The sequence below is a fragment of the Manis pentadactyla genome, chromosome 1 (assembly GCF_030020395.1).
Source record: "Manis pentadactyla isolate mManPen7 chromosome 1, mManPen7.hap1, whole genome shotgun sequence".
Lineage (NCBI taxonomy): Eukaryota > Metazoa > Chordata > Mammalia > Pholidota > Manidae > Manis > Manis pentadactyla.
The window spans coordinates 140,411,690-140,436,995 of record NC_080019.1 but is presented as its reverse complement, the minus strand read 5'-3'; the positions used below and the strand labels follow the sequence as shown (position 1 = coordinate 140,436,995).

Below are 25,306 nucleotides of genomic sequence, written 5' to 3'. Positions count from 1 at the left end.
AAAACTGAGCGTGGGAGGTATTAAATAAAATCCTGATTAGGGGGAAAAACACACACAACATGTGAAAACAGCTAATTAGCTTTCTATCTGATGTGACTTTCTAGTTATGCTTTTCTGACTATCAAGTGATTGTTTTACTCTGTTAAAAGGGAGTTGATAATGTTAATATCATTGTGAATATGCAAATGAGAAGACACTGATGGGCTACACTTCAAAATGTGCTATTTAGAAGATATATGGATAGAAGCTAAGTATTTCTGCTAATTTAGATGCTGTTTTCCCTACCCCAACTTTCTGCTATTATCAGAGCAATAAATGATATTAGAGAAATGGAGGACAACTGAAGCAAAGGAATAAAAATGGAGATGTACTGAACTTTTGCATACTAACCCATCGCAAATTCTTCATAAAATGTTAATTTTAAAGTGTTATGAAGCAATGCTCAAAATATTATTAAAAACATGTCATTCAAGTGGCCAATAAGCACAATAAAAGATGCTCAACATCACTAATCATTAGGGAAAAACAAATCAAAATCACAATAAAATGCTACCTCACATCTTAGCAAGGCTACTATGCCAACACATAAAACAAGTGTTGGTGAAAATGTGGAGACACTGGACACTTAAGCACTGTTGGTAGGAAATAAACTGGTATAACCACAGAGAAAAATAGTGTAGTTCCTCAAACAACTAAAAATAGAATTACCATATGCTGTAGCAATTTTACAACTGGGTATATACCCCAAAGAACTGAAAGCAGCATCTTAAAGTGGTATTTGTAGACCCATGTTCATAGTAGCATTATTCTCAATAACTAAATCATGGAAGCCACCCAAGTGTCCATAAATGGATGAGTGGATTTAAAAATGTGGCATATACATACAATGAAATATTATCCAGCTTTAAAAATGAAGGAAATTCTGACACATGTTAAAACCAGGATATATCCTAAGGACATCATGCTAAGCAAAATAAGCCAGTCACAAGAACACAAGTGCTGTATGATCCCACTTATATGGGATACTCAAAAGAATCCAAATCATAGAGGCAGCAAGTGGAATGGTCATTGCCAGGGGCTAGAGGGAGAGAGGAATGGGGAGTTTTTATTTACTGGATATAGAGTTTCACTCAAGAAGATGGAAAGATTATGGAGATGGATGGTGGTGATGATTGCACAACATTATGAATGTATTAGTGCCACTGATCTGCACACTAAAAAATGGTCAAGATAGTAAATTTTACAAATGTGTATTTTAACACAATAGAAAATTGGGGGAAAAATATTCAAGGTTAATTTTACAGATGTGTTAAGCATACAGACTCTGTGGTAAGCTTCATATCTACCAATTAAGAATAAAATGTTGTGAGTAAGAGAATTTTAAATTTCAAGGCATTCAGGACATATTTATTTTCTATTAGTGTTCCAATCACCATTAAAATATGTTTTCTAATGGTTCTAGACTGCTAATAGCTTGGCAAAATATTTCATAAGGACACTTAACCTTTGTATTTTTGCATACCAACTATGCAAAGTCACAAAAACACCACCGTGCCTTATATACATACATGACTAACTTAAACTGATCCATAGACACAATTTGGTATCAATGTTTTTGCCTACTTCTATCAAGAAAACAACATCTTATCATAAGTTTGATTAGTTGTTAGTCATTTTGTTAAAGCAAGAAAAAAGGACAAATTTTCAAATTTCCTTTTTACCCCATGCTGCAAAACTTTTAGATTTGTTCCATTTCAAAAAGTAGACTAAAACCAGCTGAGTTCTACTAGACCATGGGATGAAAAGCAGACTAGAAATAAGCACGAACAATTAGAACCCCTGAAAAGGAAGTCATATTTGGTGATTTGATCAGTTTTTTTATGTGTGTGTGTGCAGAAAGAGAAACCAAATGCCACAGCAAACTGAAAGCTGTTTTCAGGCAGCTTTCATTTCACAGAGATGCCGACCTACCTTGAAGCTGAGAGCCAGCTGGAGGGGAGGGGAAGCGGTTGGACAAACCTGCTGTAGTCATGATTTTGATCACAGAGCAGTAAGTTTGGGCTTATCAGAGATAAATTTGAAATAAGTGTGAATCTTTACCAGGAGTCTCTGCTAGGAATTTTGAGGGAGCAATGTATGGAAGTTTTTAGTTTCAACTAACTCAACAACACTAAGTTTTCCAAAAAGTTCTACAGACACTACAGCCTTAAATGCTTTAGAATTGCCATAAATATTTTGAATGTATTGCTACATTTATAAAAGGCATAAGGTAAAGAGATTTGACAAGTTTATATCATACGCAAAGTACCTCTGCTATTATCTGACAGGATTAATCCTAATCTCATGCCTGCTACAGCTGAGGGGGAAGAGAAACATAACTATGTGGCAAATTGACATTTTGAGGTGAGGAATCTTTACAAGTGCCTATCTCTATAAGGCCACATTTTCCTACTCTAAATGGAAACTTTAATGTTGCCAACTGAACCTCATTCCCTTTCCTGATAAGCTATTGCTCAAATATGAATGTAGATTAATCCTCTTTTAATAAGCCTTAACTCAGTCCAGATAATCAGAGTATAAAAATTCCATCAACTCTTTTGGCTGTCTTTGGGTAGTTTTTCAAATAATTTATATTTCACCAATGGTTTTAAAACCTATGTGTGAAGTTAGCCATTTTATAATTTGTTTATATTTACTGAGTTTCACAAAATCTGTTATCCTCAGAGATAATATTCATAAAATATAACTCACTCCTTTGAAAGTGAAAATGTATTCATTCATTGAAAAATTGATGGCTTCAAAATTGTGAATAGAAAAGTGAACAACGTAAGTCTGAAAAGAGTCATAGAGCCTTCCTGAGAATTATAATATGGATAATATATATATATATATATATATATATATATCACATAACATGTAAGATATAACATATGACTGTTACTTTATACACATAACATAGCTATATAGAATCCTCATGAAAGTCACATGGTTTTTGTTCAAACTTATGTTGTTCAGTTTTCTGTTCACAAATACTATTATATGGATGATCAAACACTTACTCTAGATTCAAAAATCACCTACTGTTTTCTATATTTTCTGCCTAAATCTTTTTACAATTCTATCCTATTCTATAAGAATTCAGGTGGTGAATTCTAGCAGCCACGAACCTTACCTGTAGTGACAAGTTGACTGTCAGGTTCAACTCATTTTAAGATAAATAACATTTCATGTTGCTTTAGAAAAGTATAAAGTGATTTCATGTAGAACATGAGAGAAGAGGATATCTTTTTTGTTCCAGCCACCAATCTGTGCCATGTGCAACCTGTGGTGTTTGTGTCTGAAGAACTTAAATAAAGGATAAATAGGGAAAAATTGAATAATAAGTTAACATGTAATGTTTCCCTGGGGAAATCTTCCCTTTCTGCTATGTAAGAGGCACAAAAAGTTTAGGCCAAATTTTCCTCTCCGATCATTTAAATGATAAGTTTGCATTCAATTCTTAATGGTTGCTTTTCCAATCTAGGTGTTAATCCACTAATGTTTGAGAAATATGTTAAATCCTCTGACATAAGAAAAGAACCAAGAGTGAACAGCAGTTTTTCATTTTTCTGCCTTGTAAGCATTCAAATACAACTTTCCACATGATGGAGAGTCAAAGACTTCCACACTAAAGGCCCATGTGGAAGTTTAGGCCTACACAGGTTGAGTGGAAGGCATCCTTCTGAGAGTTAGAATCTCCAATCTACAATATATTAATATGTCTCCCCACTAGTGAAAATCTTCCCTGTTCTACCTCTAATGGTTAAGAAAAGACTTGGAATAAAGTGGAAAAAAGGGGGTGCTGAAATCAAATTTTATCTGCTTTAGGATCAGTCTAGCTTTATAAAAAGGCATTGTCTCTTAATATATGTAAATTGCATCAAATGCTCAAATATAATCCAAGATCGGAATTGGGGCTTGAAATAAATGAAGTATTTTATGTTATCCATTAATCTAATTGCTTATCCCAAAGTAGACTTTTTGATTATCTGGAAAAAATCATATTATTGCTATCATGAATTAAAAATAAAATTTTGAGACAACATAGACATTACCACATAGTGCGAAGTGGAAATCTTAGGCTTTTCATCTTGCGAGTAAAATCACATTGTTTTCATACTGTAAAATTTATAAGATTCCTAGAGAAACTGTTATGGAAACCAAAATATAAACAGAACCAGTACAAATAGACTTTATTTTCTATAGCTTTTATAACATACTTCAGAGAAAATTAGCCCTGTATGAAATCCCTGTGCTGTTAAAATGGATCATTAGTTCATGTATGAAATATCAGAAGTTTAGACCTATGATCATTTCCCACTTAAATCTATAATAATTCCCATTTAAAATCCCCAAGTTCTCTAAGTTGTATAAGGACATAACATATGGAAATTTTAACAGGTGGAAGATAGAATATGTATGGACAGAAAACGTGTAGAAAATACCACCAAGTCAGATATGCAATGGTAGTAGGTACCTATGATTTAGATTTCCATTTGCTTCTCACCCAGAAGAAAACAGCAGTTGCTAGAAGGCAAATTGCTAGTTGAAGGTGAATCCATTCTGAGAGTCAACCATCTATCAATTAAGTATAAAGGTTTTGAAAGGCTGCTTTCTGGTTTGGCCTTATTCCAAAATATTTGAAGGGCATAGCACCTTCTGAGTTAGCAGTTCTTCTACAAGCAGATGGACATCAATCACAATGAGAAATGATAATAGGAAATGTATTATTCTTTCCATCTCAAAGATCAACAGATATTTTCAAATTAAATGCACAGGTTTTGCAGGGAACTGCTGTTTAAAAAAGAAAAAAGAGCAAAAGAAAAGGAAGAAAAAAAGGTCTGTCTGACATAATTTTACTAAAAGCACAAAAACTACAAATCATGAGAGCTATTTAATACACAATAAGTGAGCAAATGAAGAAGTATGGAAAGTAAAAATGCTGTACTCCAGATGGGGCTCTTAGAACTTTGCACTGAAGTGATTAGCATAGACAATCTTTTATTATTTTCATTAAAATCAAACAAAAAGATAAACAGAAAATAGTCCTTGAATTAAATCAGGTGTTGCTTATGTTTCATATGATTTATATGAGCGTGAGCACAGAGGTGAAATGTAACATTGACTAAACAGGTGATTAAACAGGTGGGTTGATGGACAATGCCTTCAAGGAATGGAGTTAGAGGACTGGTCGGCAACACAAGAAGGCACATTAAAGTATCCTTGATATTCAAGATTCTAACCCGCAGCAGTTATTGCCCAGCATCCCTTTATGGGAAGAATGCTTCAGTGGAGTGATGATACAGTGCTCAGGTGACGAAGTGCAGGAAAGCAGCATCCACAACCAAAGACAAATGGGAAAGGCAGAATGAGAGCAAGTCCCAAAGCATGGAACTGCTTTTTCTAGTCCTGGAAATGTATTCTTTTCAATAACCAACAAACTTCATTTTCATAAGAGATGGACGTGAGCCACATTGTTATAATCAAATGATCATATTTAAATGATGTCAAATAACAATCAAGACAATCTGGAGGATGCTATTCCTCCTATTTTTGCATTATTTAAACATTCTCTGCAGCTTAGAAGCCTGTAAGCTACAGCAGCTTGTAAGCTTGATGAGCAGTGAAGCTTCTGTCAAAAATCACTTATTAAGACATTTATGCTTCTTACCAGAATAAAAAATAGAAGATTGAATAAGATATCTAAAAAAATTCTAAAGTCTTTGTAGGATGATGTTAAATTAAAATTGTTGCCTTAAAGACTCTAGAAAGCGTGAGATATTGTGAGACAATTCCTTTTTATGATGGTTGCTGTTAGAGAAGTAATTAAAATGAATTGCAATTAAAATTGTTATTGAACATAGCTTCACTATTGAGTTCATTCAATCACTGACTTGATCATTCTTTCTCTCTTCATCCCTCCCTCCTCCATCCTTCCATTTTCTTTCTTCTCTGTCTCTCTCTACCTTGGAAGTACTTTGATCACAATTTTTGACATTCTTGAAATTCTGTTTTGAATTCTAAGAGGAAAACACTTTTATGCAAACATTTTAAACATCCAGGGTCTTCTTTTTATTCTGCTTATTTCTTCTAAAATGGTGATGTATCAACTTGAAATAGACTTCCTTTCTAAGTGATTAGTAAATCACTTAATTCATGCTTCATCGGTCTTATTAATTCAGGTGAGATTGTTGTTTGTATTTTCTTTCTAGTACATTTCCTATTGTAATATGTATCTTGAAATACTAGAAGCTGCATTTTAAATATTTTCCTTATAGTAATGCTTTTGCCTAAATCCACTTATCAAACAATGGCTTCATAGCACACAAAGTGTCCGTGTGTACATGTGTTTTGAAGAACTAGTTGAGAAAAAATGTTTAAGTATTTATCAGTGTGCACTCCTGGTATACTTCCTGGGAGACATAAGCAAAAAGACTGCCTTATGGTCATAATATGAAATAGTGAAGAGCAATGTATTAAAGCATGGTCGTTATAATTGCATTTTACAGAGCATGTATTTAAAGCAAACCAAAAGCATTCATTCATTCACCACTTGTTATTCCATTCCATTTCTTCTTTTTCATTTCATCACATGCATTCCTTCATTCCTAAAGATAAGAGGATTTCTTAGCTAGGAGTGGCCTCTTACCCGCATAATTACTGAGTCCCTTTCTCTTCTTTCTTCGCCAATACAACCAGATGCTAAAACCCATCAAAATTACCCAGCAGGCACCACCAATACCAGCTATAAAGGCTGGTTGCTTCACAACATCAGTGATTTGCTCAGTTATGCTGTTATTGTTTTCAGTAATGACAACTTCATTACGTCCCCCTATGGAAGAAACAATAGTTTTAGTAAGCATTAATACAAAAATAAACACAAGAATATATAGTTGGTGTACCAAACACACAGAAAATTGCAAACTTCTTTTGAAGGCAGCTGATAGTCCTTAGTGCCCTTACCCTGTCACAATTACTATTATTTTTTTTATTAAGTTATCATTGATATACATTCTTATGAAGGTTTCACATGAAAAACAATGTAGTTACTACATTCACCCATATTAACAAGTCCCTCCATATGTCACTGCAGTCACTGTCCATCAGTGTAGTAAGATGCCACAGAGTCACTACTTGTCTTCTCTGAGCTACACTGTCTTCCCCATGATCCCCCCCACATCATGTGTACTAATCATAATACCCCTCAATCCCCTTCTCTCTCCCTCCCCACGTGCCCTACTCCACCCCTCCCCTTTGGTAACTGCTGTTTTGTTCCTTCAGTTTTGCTTAGTTGTTATACTACACAAATGAGGGAAATCATTTGTTACTTGTCTTTCTCTGCCTGGCATATTTCACTGAGCATAATACCCTCTAGCTCCATCCAGGTTGTTGCAAATAGTAGGATTTGTTTCTTTCTTATGACTGAATAATACTCCATTGTGTATAGGTACTGCCTCTTCTTTATCCATTCATCTACTGATGGACACGGTTGCTTCCATTTCTTGGCTACTGTAAATAGTGTTGCAATAAACATAGGTGTGCATATGTCTTTTTGAATCTGAGAACTTGTTTTCTTAGGGTAAATTTCTAGGAGTGGAATTCCCAGGTCAAATAGTATTTCTGTTTTTAGTTTTTTGAGGAACCTCCATACTGCTTTTCACAATGGTAGAACTAATTTACATTCCCACCAGCAGTGTAGGAGGGTTCCCCTTTCTCCGCATCCTCGCCAGCATTTATTGTTCCTAGTCTTTTCAATGCTGGCCATCCTAACTGGTGAAAGGTGATATCTCACTGTGGTTTTAATTTTCATTTCCCTGATAATTAGCGATGTGGAGCATCTTTTCATGTGTCTGTTGGCCATCTGAATTTCTTCTTTGGAGAAGTGTCTGTTCATATCCTCTGCCCATTTTCAATCCAGTTATTTGCTTTTTGGGTGTTGAGGAGTGTGAGTTCCTTATATATTTTGAGTGTTAACCCCTTGTGAGAAAGGTCATTTACAAATACATTCTCCCATACTGTAGGCTACTTTTTGTTCTGCTTGTCACATTATTGATAAGCATATTTTATAAGTTTCAGAGGAATTAAATTATGAGTTTGAAATGTGATTAAGAACTTTGGTCCCTTATGTTCCAGTTTTCTATGGAGAGATTCTGAATTACACTTGCCTTATAATTAAACACTGAAACAAGTGCTCATGATGAAAATAACAGCAACTTTTCTTCAGTTAGGTAAAGCATATTTTAAGGGAGCCTTATTAAAAGAAAAAAAAAGCAACTACAACATTTAGCACAGGCTATTTGTGAATTGCTTTCCTCTACAGTACTGTTCAAATTCAAATGTCTATGATTAAAAAATATGAAACTTAATATTGTCCTTAATAGTCTACCAAGGAACTTATTTTGATCAAATATCCTTAAATTTTTTTGTAATACATTAAAACTACTGTATAAAACAAGGACAATTATGTAAACAGCCTTTCATAGAAATTAGTATCTATAATTAAAATGTCCCCAAAAGACAAAACTCGTAGATTCCCTTAAAGTATTTGAAATTAATTTCAAAATCCCCTTGAAAGCTGAATTCAAAAGACAACTTTAAAATCAATTCCAAGGTCTATGTAACTAAAACAAACATTTAAATCTGTATTAAAATTATTCTAGAGGCAGTCATGTTTTTGACAGTTTAGAACTCAGAGATAATTTAAAAAATCTTTATCCACATTTGGAAACAGATTTAAAACTCATGAAATCATAGTATCACTGAAGAGCAAAGATTTAGGTGTTTATTTAACACATGAAGAAATTTAGGCACTGGGTATTAAGTGCTTTCTAACATCAACACCATACCTCATTAATGACTAATCAAAGGCTTTTAAAAAATAAACTGTAATCAAAATATAAATGGCAAATTTCAGCATATCACATTAAAGGAATGTGTAGTTAACATGGCACCATAATATATTTAAAAATACATGGTCTTTGAAGTTCCCTGTTTGAATGTCATGTCTGCCACTTATTAGCTAAGTAAGCAGGAAGCTTATGTAGGGCACTCAATCTTTTTAAGTACCAGTGTCTGTTTGTTGGCAACAGAACTGTTTATTTCATATATTTGGGAAGAGAATTTTGAGATGATGTATGTAAAGAGATTGAAAGAAACACGGTAATTTGTAACACAAAATTATGGCCCATGTAAAGCTAAGGGTTACTTTCAGAGCTGCCCAGGTAACTTAAGGGTGTAAGTTGTAAACTGTCCAAATGGGAGAATCCTCCAAACTACAGGTGACTTGTTTACCACAGTTTCTCCCTTCTTCCAGGGTGGAAAGTTAGCCTAAAGGCCTCCTTGTAGTTAACCACAACAAAGTGATTGAGTATTCGCCAATGGAACATAAGCACAGGAAATGCATACTACCTCCAGACCTCATGCACACACTGCTGTGACAATATTAGACCTACTCTCTTTCCTAAGGTATTGGACAAAAACAAGGGTCTATTGGAGGATGCTTATCTCCTAAGAGTTTGAAGAGCCAACAACTGGAAGAATTGAAGTTCCTTGAATAACTATATTAAGTACAGGTCCCATCCTCCATTCTACTAATCCATATTAGACTGGCTACGGAGAAGAAACGTGTATTTTGTTAAGCCAATCAAAATGCAGCCTTGTTTGTTGTAGCTGTTAGCATTTTCTTACACACATTTATATTCTACCTCTGAAATATGTTTTGTTAAATTACAGATTTAAAAAACAGATTCACTTATGTAGTAAACCTGGTTCATTTTCCTAATCTATCTGTCCTTAAATATTAAACACATAAACTTAGTCAAAACATATTTAAATTGAGTTCATATTTTCAATGAGACATACATATATGATGATTTTCCTAGCTACTAGTAATTACTAAAAAAAAAACCCAAACACCCAAACACCTTATAGAACAAAGAGAAAAGAAAATTTGACCTTTATTTGTGTAAAAGGTCCATAAAACATCACATTTAATATAGTGCAATATTTATGTTATCCAAGGCATACCATATTTTCTTTGCTGCTGGCATTTTTTAAACAATGTTGTCAGTTGGACTAATTAGAGCACAGACAAGGGATGTGTGTGACCTGTAATGCTTCACTGTTCTTGCAGACAAAAAATATAATGAAATATAATGTCTTTCTCCCATTGGAGAGTAATGAAGAACAAAACTAATTTGTTGGACTAAAAATTAATTAGACACATCAGATCCAATTGTACCTATTACTGTGAAAGTTTGCAGCTGTTCCACATGTAGTAACAACTATGTAAGGTAAGCATTAAATGGCCAAGTGATTAAAGAAACAATAGGTATATTATTAAAAGCAAGGTTACTAGAAATTTTGTCAATGCAAATTTGTTATATGGTATACTGCTTGATGGCTATATATGTAAATATATTTGGTTGTAAGTGCAACAACATAGAACTATGAACATTTTGATGTAAAAGTGGAAACTACAGAAAAACAAACAATACTACTTCAAGCCTGTATAAGGCTGTTTATTATATTTGTAAAATATTTAATAAATGATACATTAATGGAACACTAATGAAAACTAAACTATTAAGGAATAGATGATACACTACATAGCCTGGCATAACACAGATCTAAACTTATCAGCCATGAGTTACATCAAATGCCAATACCTAATTTAATTAAAGCAAAGGGGAAATGAGGGAGAGCTTGAGTCACTTTGAGTGCTGTTTCCAGTATTGAATAGACAATAGGGAAAGCATAAATTGAAACAGAACAGGACATTAGCCATCACTAAATCACATTTCAACTTAAGAATAACATTGGTGTAGATAAGGTTATCAGACAAGATGTTAAGATAGATATGCAGGGGTAATTAAAGAAACAATTAAAGGCTTCTTTAGTACAACCGTAGATATTAAAAAGAAATTAATCTCTCTAAGACAAATAGCCTTTTCCAGGTTGAATTGCACTACATGTGTGTGAGTGTGTGTGTGTGTTTATTTCAATGGTACAATTAAATTTGATTAATTCTGGAACCCTCCAGATTCTAACTACTTGAGTAGGAGAATGGGATGTCATTTATGAGATTATTTTTTATTTCATAGAAATACTTTGAAAACAGTTGTATGGTATGCTAAACAACAGATTAAAAGTTAACTATCCATTTGAAGACTCAATTTTCTGCTTAATTTAAACTAATCTGAGTTAACTTTATTAAGTTACTAGGTAGTTGTTCAATTCTTAATTGTCATGCCATGAGCTTGGTGAAATGGTATTTTTGCAATTTTTTTACTTGCCTCCAAGTGCAATAAATCTGCAAAATATTGCGAAGAAAATAAGTAATCATGATACACAAAAGAAAACTTTCTCTTGCTTGAGGGTTATACTTATTACTAAAAACAACAGTAAAAGAAACATGAAAGGAAAATACAGGTCTCTGACAATCTTATCACTAAGTTGAAAATTATATTCAGTCAATCCATTTCATATATATATGCTAGAGAGACAGGGAAAAAACAAAGTTTTGTTTATTTATGTAGAAGCTCTCATAGAAAATTATACCTTTTAAACATTACATATCTTTTTAAGTTAAAAATTAATGACTTATTTCTAAATAGTGTAAATGGCATATATATATATATATGTTAAATCCCTTTGGGTCTACTTGTATTTCTCTCTTATTCCAATTTATTTTAGAAAATCTCAGAAGGGCAAGATTGTAAGTTTCCCTCAGGTTAAGAAATTAATTCAGTCTCTACAACTAATTAAGAAAGGGAAGGCAATTTAAAGAAAAGCTAATACTATATCATTTTCTCTTTAATGCTTTTAATATGTAAGAGAAAGAAAAAAACTTTGAGACCTAAAAAAAAAATAGTATTATGACAATGTTAAATCTCTTCATATACAATAAATACTTTGTACTGAGAAATAATTTTCCAGAAATTGGCAGTGTATTCTGTGCACATCATTTTGGAAAGTAAACAGAAAATAATGGAAATTACACATATCACTGTATCAAACTCTGAACAATTATTTTTAAAATATGTCAACTCTAGGAAGGATATTTTTAAGAAATTAAGGACTATTACTAACAAATAAAAGCAGGGGGAAGTGAAGCGGTTTGCCTCTTGAAAGAAGGGAATTGCACAGGGGAAATCTTCACTCATGGGGCTTTTTTTTCCCCTTAGAGATCTCAGTCCACACAGTGTTAGCAGCTAGGAACCAAGCTAAAAAACCTCAATCTTATTTATATCAGGTATCAGAGGGTAGAGATCAGAGCTGCCACAGTGGCTGAAAATTAAGGGGGGAGCCATGTAAATGAGCAACAGGAGAGTGGTGTTCTCAAATCTGGTATAAATTCTCACTCAATCCCAGGGTAGAGCCTGAACTCTGTGTGAAAAAAGAAGGGTCCGAGGATCTGTGAAACCCGAAAGCTAGAAGGCAGAACAGGCTGAACAGACTTTTCAGCTGATGTCCACAGAAGATTGTGTCTGAAGCTTGAATTTCATTAAATAAGAGGAACCAGATGAACATAAGAGGCTTGTCACTGACCCCCTTGAGGGCCATGCCTTAGAACTAAAGATCAAACTGACATTCTGTCCTATGAATAAGGTCAAAATACAAATGCTCCCATACAGATAAAACATAAACACCAAGTCACTGCAAGATCAAGATGATTAGAGTAATGTAACTGCCTCTGGAACAAACCCTACACTCTTCAGATCACATTTTATAGTATATCATCTGCAGTACCTAGTATATAGTGAAAGATTACTAGGCCAAAAACAAACAAAGCAAAACAGAGAGAAAAAAAATAGCAAACAACAGGAAGGAAAAGATGACCCAAGTTCAAAATAAAATATAATTAATAGAAATAGACCATTAGATGACACAGCTATTATAATATATTTGTGGCCTTAAATAATCATAATGAATAAACTTATGGTAAATTTCAGAGGGAAATGTAAAATGTAAAAGAAAATGAGTGGAAATTCTAGAAGAGAAAAGGGGATAATTCACTGAATATTTCACTTTTGCTCATAGAGAAGTAACAGTTATGAGACATGTAATCCCACCATAAATAAGTAGAAAACTAGGCAAAATATGTGAAACAGAAGGGCAGATTGTGAGAAAATGGAAATAAGGAGAATCTTACTATTTTTATAGGTTTCTGTCTGAATATAATTTCTAAAATGTAGTTCAGTGAAGGGGAACCCAAACATGAGTGAAGAACATTCCTGAGTTAAAGTGATGGGGGAACTCAGGGAAACTGAGGGGACTTAATTTATGGAACAGAATACCAGATAAAGATGGTAACAATTTTTTATTTTTAGTTTTAATTTATTTGAAAGAGATTTCATTGTTTAAAGCATAACCAATAATAATACTTCAGTTTGTATATTGATATTTATTACTGGTATAGAAGTAAAAGGTATAATAAGTATAATAATAGGAAAAACACAAATAAGAAGGAAAATGGGATTGTATTTTTAAGGTCTTTATATTATAGGCAAATCCTACTGTAACTATTACAAAAAAGAGGTATACCTAATAATCGAATAATGGACATAAAATATATATCAGAAATTTATTTAATTCTTCCAAAAGAAATCAGGAAATTAGGAAAATAGGAACAAAATCAGCCAAAAATAATTAGCAAGATAGTAATTCTAAGCCCAAATACATCAATAATTACATTAAAGGCAATACATTAAAGGTAACTGCAATTAAAAGGAAAAGATTACCATAGTGGATAAAAAAACAAGACCTAACAATATTTAATTAATAGACTAGAAATAGAAATACACATTAAACACAGAGAAACAGGAGATAAAATGAAAGGGTGGAAAAACCCAAAAAATGCAAACACTTATATGATGTGGCTGTATACTCACTCATATGATACAGTAAATTTTAGGAAAAAGAATCCTACTGGTAATAAAGTAAGGCATTCCATAGTGTTAAAAGGTAAGTTTATTAATAAGATATAACAAGTCTAAAATGTACTCAACTAATACAGAATAGCAAAATACATGAAACAAAAATTAGAGAAGGAAAGGAAAAATACACAAATCCTAAATTACAAGAAGTCTCCAGGCTCTTTTCTTATTAACTGAAATAATAAATAGATGGAAAATCCATAAGGACGTACATAATACTACCAACCAATTTGCTCTATTACAGAAATTCTATTTCAAAATGAAAAAATTGCACAAACTTTTCAAATACACAAGGAACATTCACTAAGACCAATGCTGGACCATGAAATGAGTCTCTGTATTTAAAAAACTGACCTCACTATAATGATTAAATAAGAAAACAGTTAAAAAAGATATCCAGAAATCACAAGACATTTGAAAATTTAACAATACACTTCTACTTAACCTTTGCAAAAAAAACCCCAGAAATCCTTAGGGGAAATGGAAAGTATTTCCAACTTTATGATAAATGGAAACATAACACATCAAAATTTGTAAGATTCAGGTGAAGTACTTAGAAAGAAATTGATAACTTCAAATATTGATATTTGAAAGGAAGAAAGGTCCAAAATAAATCATTCATATAAATTTCTATCTTTCATGCAACATAAAAGTAAGTAGAAGAAAATCAGTAGAAATTAATTACAAAAGAAATAACAAATCCAAAAGTTTGCACTTTGAAAATATTAATAAAAATGATTAATCATTATCAAGACATTAAAATTGGAGAGAGAAGGGAGGGAGATACAGGGTGTGGGGCAAAGGAAAAGCAGGAGAGAAATAGAGAGGAAACATTAATCCCCAGTATTAAGAATGAAAGATGTGGCGTCAGTTCATATCCTGCAAACACTTCCATTAAGGGATTTACAAAGAAGGAGATATTGCAAATGTGCATACAACAATAAATCCAACAACTTGGAATAGACAAATCATTGGTGGCCAAAAAAAAAAAAAAAAGAAATGCATTTGCCACAACCAACACAGAAGAAATAAAAATTCTGAAAGACTATAAGTTCATAAAAATAAAAAGGATCCACAAAGGAAACTCAAGGCACAGATATTATCACTGAATTCTAGAAGGTATATAAAGAAGAAATAATACAAAACAAAAGAGGAGGAAGGGAAGAAATTATTTTCCAACCCATTTTATAAAGCTTTCCACCCTGATTCCCAAACCTGACAAAAACATTAGAAGAAAAGAGAACTATCCAATAATATCCCTCATAAACATAAATGCAAAATTCTTTAACAAATGTTAGCAAATAAGACACAGTAGTATCTGTAAAGAAAAATATATACTGACCAAGTGAATTTAGCACAGGAATGCAGGGTTTATTTACCTTAGAAAACATTCATTGGACTTGCTATGTTATCACAAATAACCAAAAGAAAACAGATGATTATCTAAACACACTTGAAAAAGTATTTAGCAACCATTGAAATAAATAAGTGAAGCTGGTAAGGCCATAAGATAAAAGGGCAATGTATAAAACTAAATTTATATGTAATATAGAACAGTTAGTAAGGAAATGTTATAAATCCACTTAGTATAAAAACCATTAAACACTCAGGATAAAGTTTAATGAAACATATATATGACTGTATACTGAAAATTACAAAACATATTGAGAGAAAATTAAATAAATAATAGAGGGGTACTTCATGTTCCTGAAGAGAAAAATTTACTATTAAAATGTTGAATCTCTCCAACTTAATGTATAAATCACTGTTTTCAATCACAATTCAGTATAATCAGTATAATTTTATAGAGAATGACAAACTGATTTGAAAAGTATTTGGAAGAAGAAAAGCTCTGGAATAACCAGAACAATTTAGCAGAAGAAAATGATGGAGTACAAACATTATCTCATTTCAAGACTTTTTATAAGCCAGAGTAATCAAGACAGTATGGTTTGGTATAGGGAGAGAATTAAGAAAAAAAATGAACAACATAGGGAATCCAGAAATGGATCCACACATACATGATTCACTGGGATTAACTGGGGAAAAGGATGTATTTTAAATAAAAGAGACCCACACAATTTGATAGACATATGGAAATAAATAAGCTTCAACCCTCAAACCACATGCAATTACTTTAAGATGAATTATAGATCTGAGAATAATAGCTAAAATTATAAAGCTTATATAAGAAAATATCCTCAATGGAGAGCTGATTCAAGATGGCGGGGTGAGAGGTGAGACAGAGAACTACTCCCAAAACCACATATAATATGAAAATATAGTTAAGACAACTAATCCTAAAAGAGCAACAGGAAAGAAGGCTGCACCAGACTGCATACACCTGGTGAACAGAGCAGACCTCAAGAAACAGGGTGAAGTACCAAAGGCTTGATGCAGCATGGCGGGACCCAATCCCTTCCCCAACCTCAACTCACTGATGGGAGGAAGAGAAACAGAGCAGGAAGGGGATGGAAGCCTAGGACTGTTGAACACCCACTGTGGAGATCTGCTTTGGGAGCAGAAACCTACATTGCATGGTGCTCTCGAAATTAGTGGGGTTGAAAACCTAAGACAGGCAAAATACTTGGAGAGACTGGGATTCCAGCCTTTTGTGGAGGACAGGGATCCACATCCAGCTGCTCTGGGACAAAGGAAAGGCGGGCGGTCTGAGAGGCTTCCTAGAAGTGAGAGGGCTGCTTGAAGGGCTGGGGTTTGCATGGAGCTTGCTGCACAGGAGAAGGGATAGGTGGACAAAGTTGTCTTGGCATGCTCTGCCCAGCAGGTTGGGAACTTTTCAGAGCTTAAGGTGCGCCATCCACCTGGCTGGCAACTCAGCTCTGAGGCCCCCTACTGTGATACACAGCCTGCGGTGCCTTCCTCCTGGCCTGTGGGCACTGGCTCACAAACCGGAAGTCCCTGCCCTGGCACCAGGCCAGATAAAGGGTGGCCCCGCATACAGAGGCTACAGATGAAAAACACAGAGGCTTACACCTGTGTGCTTGCCACACTGGTCCTGAAAGTGGAGACAGGCACTACAGCTGGGAAACACGAAATAGTTCTTTCCTCCTCCAAGGCAAAAGCACCACTTCCCTGTGACCGCTGACATCACTCCAGGGAATGTGCATCTCCAGGGACTAGATCTTCTGGGCACTAGAGGGTGCCATATACAAATAAAAAATGTCAAAGGAAGCTGGTTCAAACAAAAATCTTACAAACACCAGAAAAAGGGCCAAATGAAACTGAACCAATCTTCATAAAAGAGAGTTCAAAATAAAAATCATGAACATGCTCATGGAGGTACAGAAAAATATTCAAGAACTCAGGGACAAATTTAGGAGGGAGATTCAATCATTAAGAAATTCCACATATGAAATGAAACATACAATAGAGGGATTTAAAAGCAGATTAGATGTAGTAGAAGAAATGGAACAGAAATTAGAGAAGAGGAATACAAAGAAGCTGAGGCACAGAGAGAAGAATGGATATTTAGGAATGAAAGAATATTGAAAGAACTGTGTGACCAATCCAAATGGAACAATACATGCACTACAGGGGTACCAGAAGACGAAGAGAGAGAAAAAGGGATAGAAAGTGTCATTGAGGAGGTAATTGCTGAAAACTTCCCCAATCTGGAGAAAGAGATAGTCTCTCAGGCCGTGGATGTGCACAGATATCCCAACACAAGGGACCCAAGGAAGACAACACCAAGACATATAGTAATTAAAATGGCAAAGATCAAGGATTAGGACAGACTTTTAAAAGCAGCTAGAGAGAGAAAAAAGATCACATACAAAGGAAAACCCATTAGGCTATCAACAGACTTCTCAACAGAAATCTTACAGGCCAGAATGGAATGGCATGATATATTTAATGCAATGAAGCAGAAGGGCCACGAAACAAGAATACATTACCCAGCAAGATTACCACTTAAATTTGAAGGAAGGATCAAACAATTTTCAGATGAGCAACAGCTGAGAGAATTTACCTCCCACAAACCAACTTCACAGTATATTTTGGAGGGCCTGCTATAGATGGAAGTATTCCTAAGGCTAAGTAGCTGTCACCAGGAGAAATAAAACCACAGCAAAGGAAGTAGAACAATTAATTACTAAGCAGATGCAAAATCAAACCAACTACCTGAAAGTCAATGAAGAGATAGTCAAAGAGTACAGAATATGATACCTAATATATAAAGAATGGAGGAGTAAGAAAAAGGAGGAAAAGAAAAAAAAAAGAAACTTTAGGTTGTATTTGTAATAACATACTATGTGAGTTAAATCAGACTATTAGATAGTAAGGGAATTACCCTTGAACCTTTGGTAACCAGAAATCTAAAGCCTGCAATGGCAATAAGTACATACCTATCGATAATCACCCTAAATGTAAATGGTCTGAATGCACCAATAAAAGGACATAGAGTCACTGAATGGATAAAAAGCAGACCCATCTATATGCTGCCTACAAGAGACTCACTTCAAACCCAAGACATACACAGACTGAAAGTAAAAGGATGGATAAAGATATATCATGAAAATAATAGGGAGAAAAAAGCAGGAGTTGCAGTACTTGTATCAGACAAAATAGACTTCAAAACAAAGAAAGCAACAAGAGACAAAGAAGGACATTACATAATGATAAATGGGTCAATCCAACAAGAGGATATAACCATTATAAATACCCATTCACGCAACACAGGATCACCAACATACGTGAAACGAATACTAACAGAATTAAAGGGAGATATAGAATGCAATGCATTCATTTTAGGAAACTTCAACACACCACTCACTCCAAAGGACAGATCAACCAGGTAGAAAATAAGTAAGAACACAGAGGCACTGAACATCATATTAGAACAGATGAACGTAAAGGACATCTACAGAACACTCCATCCAAAAGCAACAGGATACAAATTTTTCTCAAGTGAAAATGGCACATTTTCAAGAATAGAACATATGCTAGGTCGCAACAAGTGCCTCAGTAAATTCAAAAAGATTGAAAGTGTACCAATCAGCTTTGCAGATCTCAAAGGCATGAAACTAGAAATAAATTACACAAAGAAAATGAAAAAGCCCAAGGACACATGGAGGCTTAATAACATGCTCCTAAATGATCAATGGACCAATGACCAAATAAAAGCAAAAATCAAGCAACACATGGAAACAAATGACAACAATAATTCAACATCACAAATCTGGAAGCCAGTGCTAAGAGGGAAGTGTATTGCAATAAAGGCCTACCTAAGGAAAGAAGGACCATCGCAAATGAACAATCTAAACTCACATTTAATGAAACTAGAAAAAGAAGAACAAATGAGGCCCAAAGTCAGTAAAAGGAGGGACATAATAAAGATTACAGCAGAAATAAATAAAATTAAGAATAAAATAATAGAAAAAAATCAATGAAAGCAGGAGCTGGTCCTTCCAGAAAATTAACAAAATAGATAAACCCCTAGCAAGGCTTATCAAGAATAAAAGAGTCTACACACATAAACAGAATCAGAAATGAGAAAGGAAAAATCATTATGGACACCACAGAAATACAAAGAATTACTAGAGAATACTATGAAAAATTATATGCTAACTAACTGGATAACCTAGAAGAAATGGACAATTTTCTAGAAAAATACAACCTTCCAAGGTGGACCCTGAAAGAAACAGAAAATCTGAACAGAACAATTACCAGCAACAATATTTAACTGGTAATCAAAAAACTACCTAAGAACAAAATCCCTGGAGCAGAGGGCTTTACCAATGAATTTTATCAAACATTTAGTGAAGGCCTAATACCCATCCTCCTTAAAGTTTTCCATGAAATAGAAGAGGAGGGAATACTTTGAAACTCATTCTATGAAGCCAGCAGCACTCTAATACCAAAACCAGGCAAAGATACCACAAAGAAAGAAAATTACAGACCAATAACCCTGATGAAAATAGATGCAAAATTACTCAACAAAATATTAGCAAACTGAATTCAAAAATACATCAGAAAGATCATCCATCATGATCTAGTAAGATTTATTCCAGAGATGCAAGGATGGTACAACATTCAAAAATCCTTCATCTTAATACCAAAATCAGGCAAAGACACCACAAAAAAAGAAAATAACAGACCAATATCCCTGATGAACATAGATGCAAAAATACTCAACAAAATATTAGCAAACCGAATTCAAAAATACATCAAAAGGGTCATACATCATGATCAAGTCAGAGTCATCCCAGGGATGCAAGGATGGTACAACATTTGAAAATTCATCAACATCATCCACCACATCAACAAAAAGAAGGACAAAAACCACATGATCATCACCATAGATGCTGAAAAAGCATTTTACAAAATTCAACATCCATTCATGATAAGAACTCTCAACAAAATGGGTATAGAGGGCAAGTACCTCAACATAATAAAGGCCATCTATGATAAACCCACAGCCAACATTATACTTAACAGTGAGAAGCTGAAAGCTTTGCCTTTAAGACTGGGAACAAGACAAGGATGCCCACTCTCCCCAATTTTATTCAACATAGTTCTGGAGGTCCTAGCCATGGCAATCAGACAACACAAAGAAATAAGAGGCATCCAGATTGGCAAGGAAGAAGTCAAACTGTCTTTGCAGATATTGTACATAAAAAAACCCTAAAGAATCCACTCCAAAACTACTAGATCTAATATCTGAATTCAGCAAAGTTGCAGGATACAAAATTAATACACAGAAATCTGTTGTATTCCTATACACTAACAATTAACTAGCAGAAAGAGAAATCAGGAAAACAATTCCAATTGCAATTGCATCAGAAAGAATAAAATACCTAGGAATAAACCTAACCAAGGAAGTGAAAGACCTATACTCTGAAAACTACAAGACACTCATGAGAGAAATTAAAGAAAATAACAATAAATGGAAACACATCCTGTGCTCATGGATAGGAAGATTTAATGTTGTTAAAATGACCTTCTTGCCTAAATCAATATACAGATTCAATGCAATCCCCATAAAAATGCCAACAGCATTCTTCAAAGAACTAGAGCAAATAGTTCTAAAATTCATATGGAACCATGAAATACCCCGAACAGCCAAAGCAACCCTGAGAAGGAAGAACAAAGTGGGAGGGATTGCAGTCCCAGACTTCAAGCTCTACTACAAGCCACGGTAATCAAGACAATTTGTTACCGGCACAATAACAGATCCATAGACCAATGGAACAGACTAGGAAGCCCAGATATAAACTCAACCATATATGGCCAATTAATATAAGATAAAGGAGCCATGGATATACAATGGGGAAATGACAGCCCCTTCAAAAGCTGGTGTTGGCAAAACTGGACAGCGACATGCTAGAGAATGAAACTGGATTATTGTCTAAACCCATACACAAAAGTAAACTCAAAATGGATCAAAGAGCTGAATGTGAGTCATGAAACCATAAAACTCTTAGAAGAAAACATGGGCAAAATCTCTTGAATATAAACATGAGTAACTTTTTCCTGAACACATCTCTGGTAAGGGAAACTAAATAAAAAATGAACAAATAGGCCTACGTCATGCTACAAAGCTTCTATACAGCAAAGGACACCATCAGCAGAACAAAAAGGTATCCTGAAGTATAGGAGAATATGTTTGTAAATGACATAACCAACAAGGGGTTAACATCCAAAATATGTAAAGAACTCACATGCCTAAACACCCAAAAAGCAAATAACCCGATTAAAAAAATGATTGGAGGGTATGAACAGATGCTTCTTCATAGAAGAAATTCAGATGGCCAACAGGCACATGAAAAGATGCTCCACATCGCTAATTATCAGGGAAACGCAAATTAAAACCACAGTGATATATCACCTCACACCAGTTAAGATGGCCAGCATCAAAAAGACTAAGGACAACAAATGCTGGGGAGGTTGCAAAGAAAGGAGAACCCTCCTACACTGCTGGTGGGAATGTAAACTAGTTCAACCATTGTGGAAACAATATGGAGGTTCGTCAAAAAACTAAAAATACAAATACCATTTGACCTGGGAACTCCACTTCTAAGAATTTACCCAAAGAAAACAAGATCCCAGATTCAAAAAGACATATGCACCCCTATGTTTATTGCAGCATTATTTACAATAGCCAAGAATTGGAAGCAACCTAAGTGTCCATCAGTAAATGAATGGATATAGAAGAAGTGGTATATATATATATATATAATAGAATACTATTCAGTCATAAGAAAGAAACAAATCCTACCATTTGCAACAATCTGGATGGAGCTGGAGGGTATTATGTCAGGCAGAGGAAGTCCAATACCAAATGATTTCCCTCATTTGTGGAGTATAACAAAGAAGCAAAACTGAGGGAACAAAATAGCAGCAGACCCACAGACTCCAAGAAGGGACTTGTGTTTACCAAAGGGGAAGGGTAGGGGAGTGCGTGTTGAAGGTAGGGAGAAGGGGATTGTGGGGTATCATGATTGGTGCACATGGTGTGTGTGGGGTCACCAGGAAGACAGTGTAGCTCAGAGAAGACAAATAGAGACTGTGCCATGTTACTACATTGATGGAAACTTAGTGCAATGGGGTATGGGAGTGTACTCTATAATAAGGGTGAATTAATAACCACATTGTTTTTCTTGTGAAACCTTCATAAGAGTGTATATCAACGATACCTTAATTTAAAACAAAGCAACAATTAAAAAACAAAAGAAAGATAATATCATCACTATCTAGAGATAATACTCAATTTCTTAGAAAGCACCAAGCATGAAAGAGAAATTTGGCAAACTGTAGTTCACAGAAATTAAAATTTTGCTAATCGAAAGATGCCACTGAGTAAATGAATAGGGAAGCAACAGACTAGGAAAAAATATTTAAATACAAATGTATGAGAGATAATTTGTATCCAGACTGCATAAATAACTCCTCCTAATCAGTAACAAGAGACAACATGATTTTTAACAAGACAAAGGCTTGGGATTTCTAGAAGACAATGTGACTGGCAAATAAGTACATGTAAAGTTGTTCAGTATCATTAGTCATCAGAGAAAACTGAAGTTAAAATGGAACTGAATCATTGCTCTTTACAGTCACTAAAATGGCTAAAATTACAGACTGGTAACATCAAATGCGGGTTACAATGTAGAGAAACTGGAAGTCATATTCTTTACTAGTGAGAGTATAAAATTATAAAACATTCTGAAAAAAATTTTCAGAGTTTCTTATAAAGTCAAACTACATGAATCCTATTATCAAGAAATTCTACTTCCAGGTATTTTTCCAAAATAAATAAAAACATATGTCCTCAAAAAGAATTACAAAAGAATGCTGATTCTCTTAAGAGAAAAACAGAAACAAAATATGATATATTCACACTATTGAATACTGCTCAGAAAAAAACATATGAATTGTGTGATACATATATAGGTGAATTTCAAAACCATTATGTTTAGTGAAATAAGTTAGACACAAAAATTATATTCTGTGTGATTCCATTTACATATATTCAAGAACAGGCAAACTTCATTTATGGCCATAGGGAACACTTTTCTGAAATAATGACAGTAGATTTAACAGGGATTTCTTCTTTGGGATAGTACATTTGGATGACAGCTTCTTTTTGTCCTGTTTCTGGTTAAATTGTGAGATGTTTCTGGCTAAAATGAAGCATATAGATTTGAAAAAAGGCACTTGCTTCATAACTGAATCATTTCCTATTATATTTTAATGCTACCAAAATTACTAATGAAACTATTGATTAAAAAGTATTATTAAAACAAATTTCAGCATTTAAACTCTTAGTGATCCTGATTTAATAAGTCTGTGGGAGTCCTAAGAGCACAAGCAACTGCTAATCATTTGTATGAGCACAGTTCTAGACAGTTAACCCATTTGCGTATGTGATGGTGTCTGCCCTATGACCTACTGCATACCTACTGTTAGGATGGAGATTCAAAAAATAATCTATCTTGTTACTGGTTGACTGGTTCTAAAGCAAGGCCACACAGATTGGTACTCACCAATTATTATGGGCTGCGGCTCACTTTTGACTCCAACCCCCGCACTGGTACTAGCTGCAACCTCTACCCGGTATTGAACACCTGGGAACAATCCACCAATGATAACAGATCTAATGGCTGCATCCACAGTTTTGTTGATATGGAATCGTGTTTCATTCCCAAGACACCAAATCTATAGAAATGTAAAGTGAATAACAAAAGAATAGTAAATGATCTTTTCTGGTAATTTGATTATTACAATTGATTAAATTTTTTTTGGTAGTAACCAATCTGTATTCTAGGTTTATAAAAATATTTGTAAATGACATATTCTGAAGCCTAATTTCTGCATTTATTTATACATATTTGATGTGCATGTATATATATATATATATGTATATGATATGTGTGGATGTGTGCATGTGTATATGAAAGGAAGAACAATAAGGGAGTCTATAACTATGCCAAGTTCCTGTATGTCTTACAATCAACACTGAATGGTCATAATACAGTGATTCCCTTAACACCTCTAGAAAGTGGTCCTTGGTTGAAGACAGCATTTGGGTATGGATTAAAACACATAAATCCCCTTATTTATCAAGGTTTATTATACATTAATCTATTAAAATATGGTGATTATGAGTTGTAATATCCAAGGTATATAGGTGCACATCTAAGTAATTTATATTTCATTGAGGAAAATATTAGCTTACACAGAAGTAGTTAACAAGATTAACTGACTCAAGTTATAACTATTGACTGAGATGAAATTAAAGCCAATATTTACATTGACAGTAATAAATCTTGATATTGATCAAAACATATCTACACACACATACACATGCATGAGAAAAAAGTGGTGGAAATTCTTTAATCACTAATGTGAGGGAAACTAGGCTTTTATTTCAAGTAATCAAATTTTAAGACATACTTTCTTTAAAGGTATGGAAATGTGTTACAAAAAGAATTCTACTCTGTACACATTTTGAACTCATAAATGTGTTTATGTATTTCATAATCTACATGTAGACACATAAGTAGGATCACATATAGCTTGTTTCTGAAACAGGCAAGTTCCTAAACTTTTTCTTGAAAATAATTTCTGTGTAGTTTTTTATTATTTGATTTACATTATGATACCTGTGATACTAATGAAGTAATATTAGCCCTCATAAAAACATATACTTTGTTACCAAAATATGACAATCTCACATGAGTGAAAAAGTTTACAATTTATGACAAAAATGGTCATGTTGTAAAAAATGTCAGAATTAATATAAGCAGTAGTTCAGGATATTTAGTCTCAGATGATACAGAAGTAGAATCTTAACCCAATTAAAACACACACAC

General features: G+C 34.0%; 1 protein-coding gene across 6 annotated transcripts in view; it reads right to left on the bottom strand.

The window, feature by feature from the left end:
* Positions 1–25,306, bottom strand: part of ROBO2 (roundabout guidance receptor 2) — a 662,153-nt gene that overhangs the window by 49,960 nt on the left and 586,887 nt on the right. For all 6 annotated transcript variants that reach the window (XM_036881516.2, XM_057501769.1, XM_057501770.1 and 3 more), the window contains 2 exons: positions 23,978–24,149; positions 6,689–6,871 (listed from right to left, as the gene is read on the bottom strand). In XM_036881516.2, the coding sequence (XP_036737411.1) occupies positions 6,689–6,871; positions 23,978–24,149 (355 nt within the window). The remainder of the gene's footprint in view (positions 1–6,688; positions 6,872–23,977; positions 24,150–25,306) is intronic.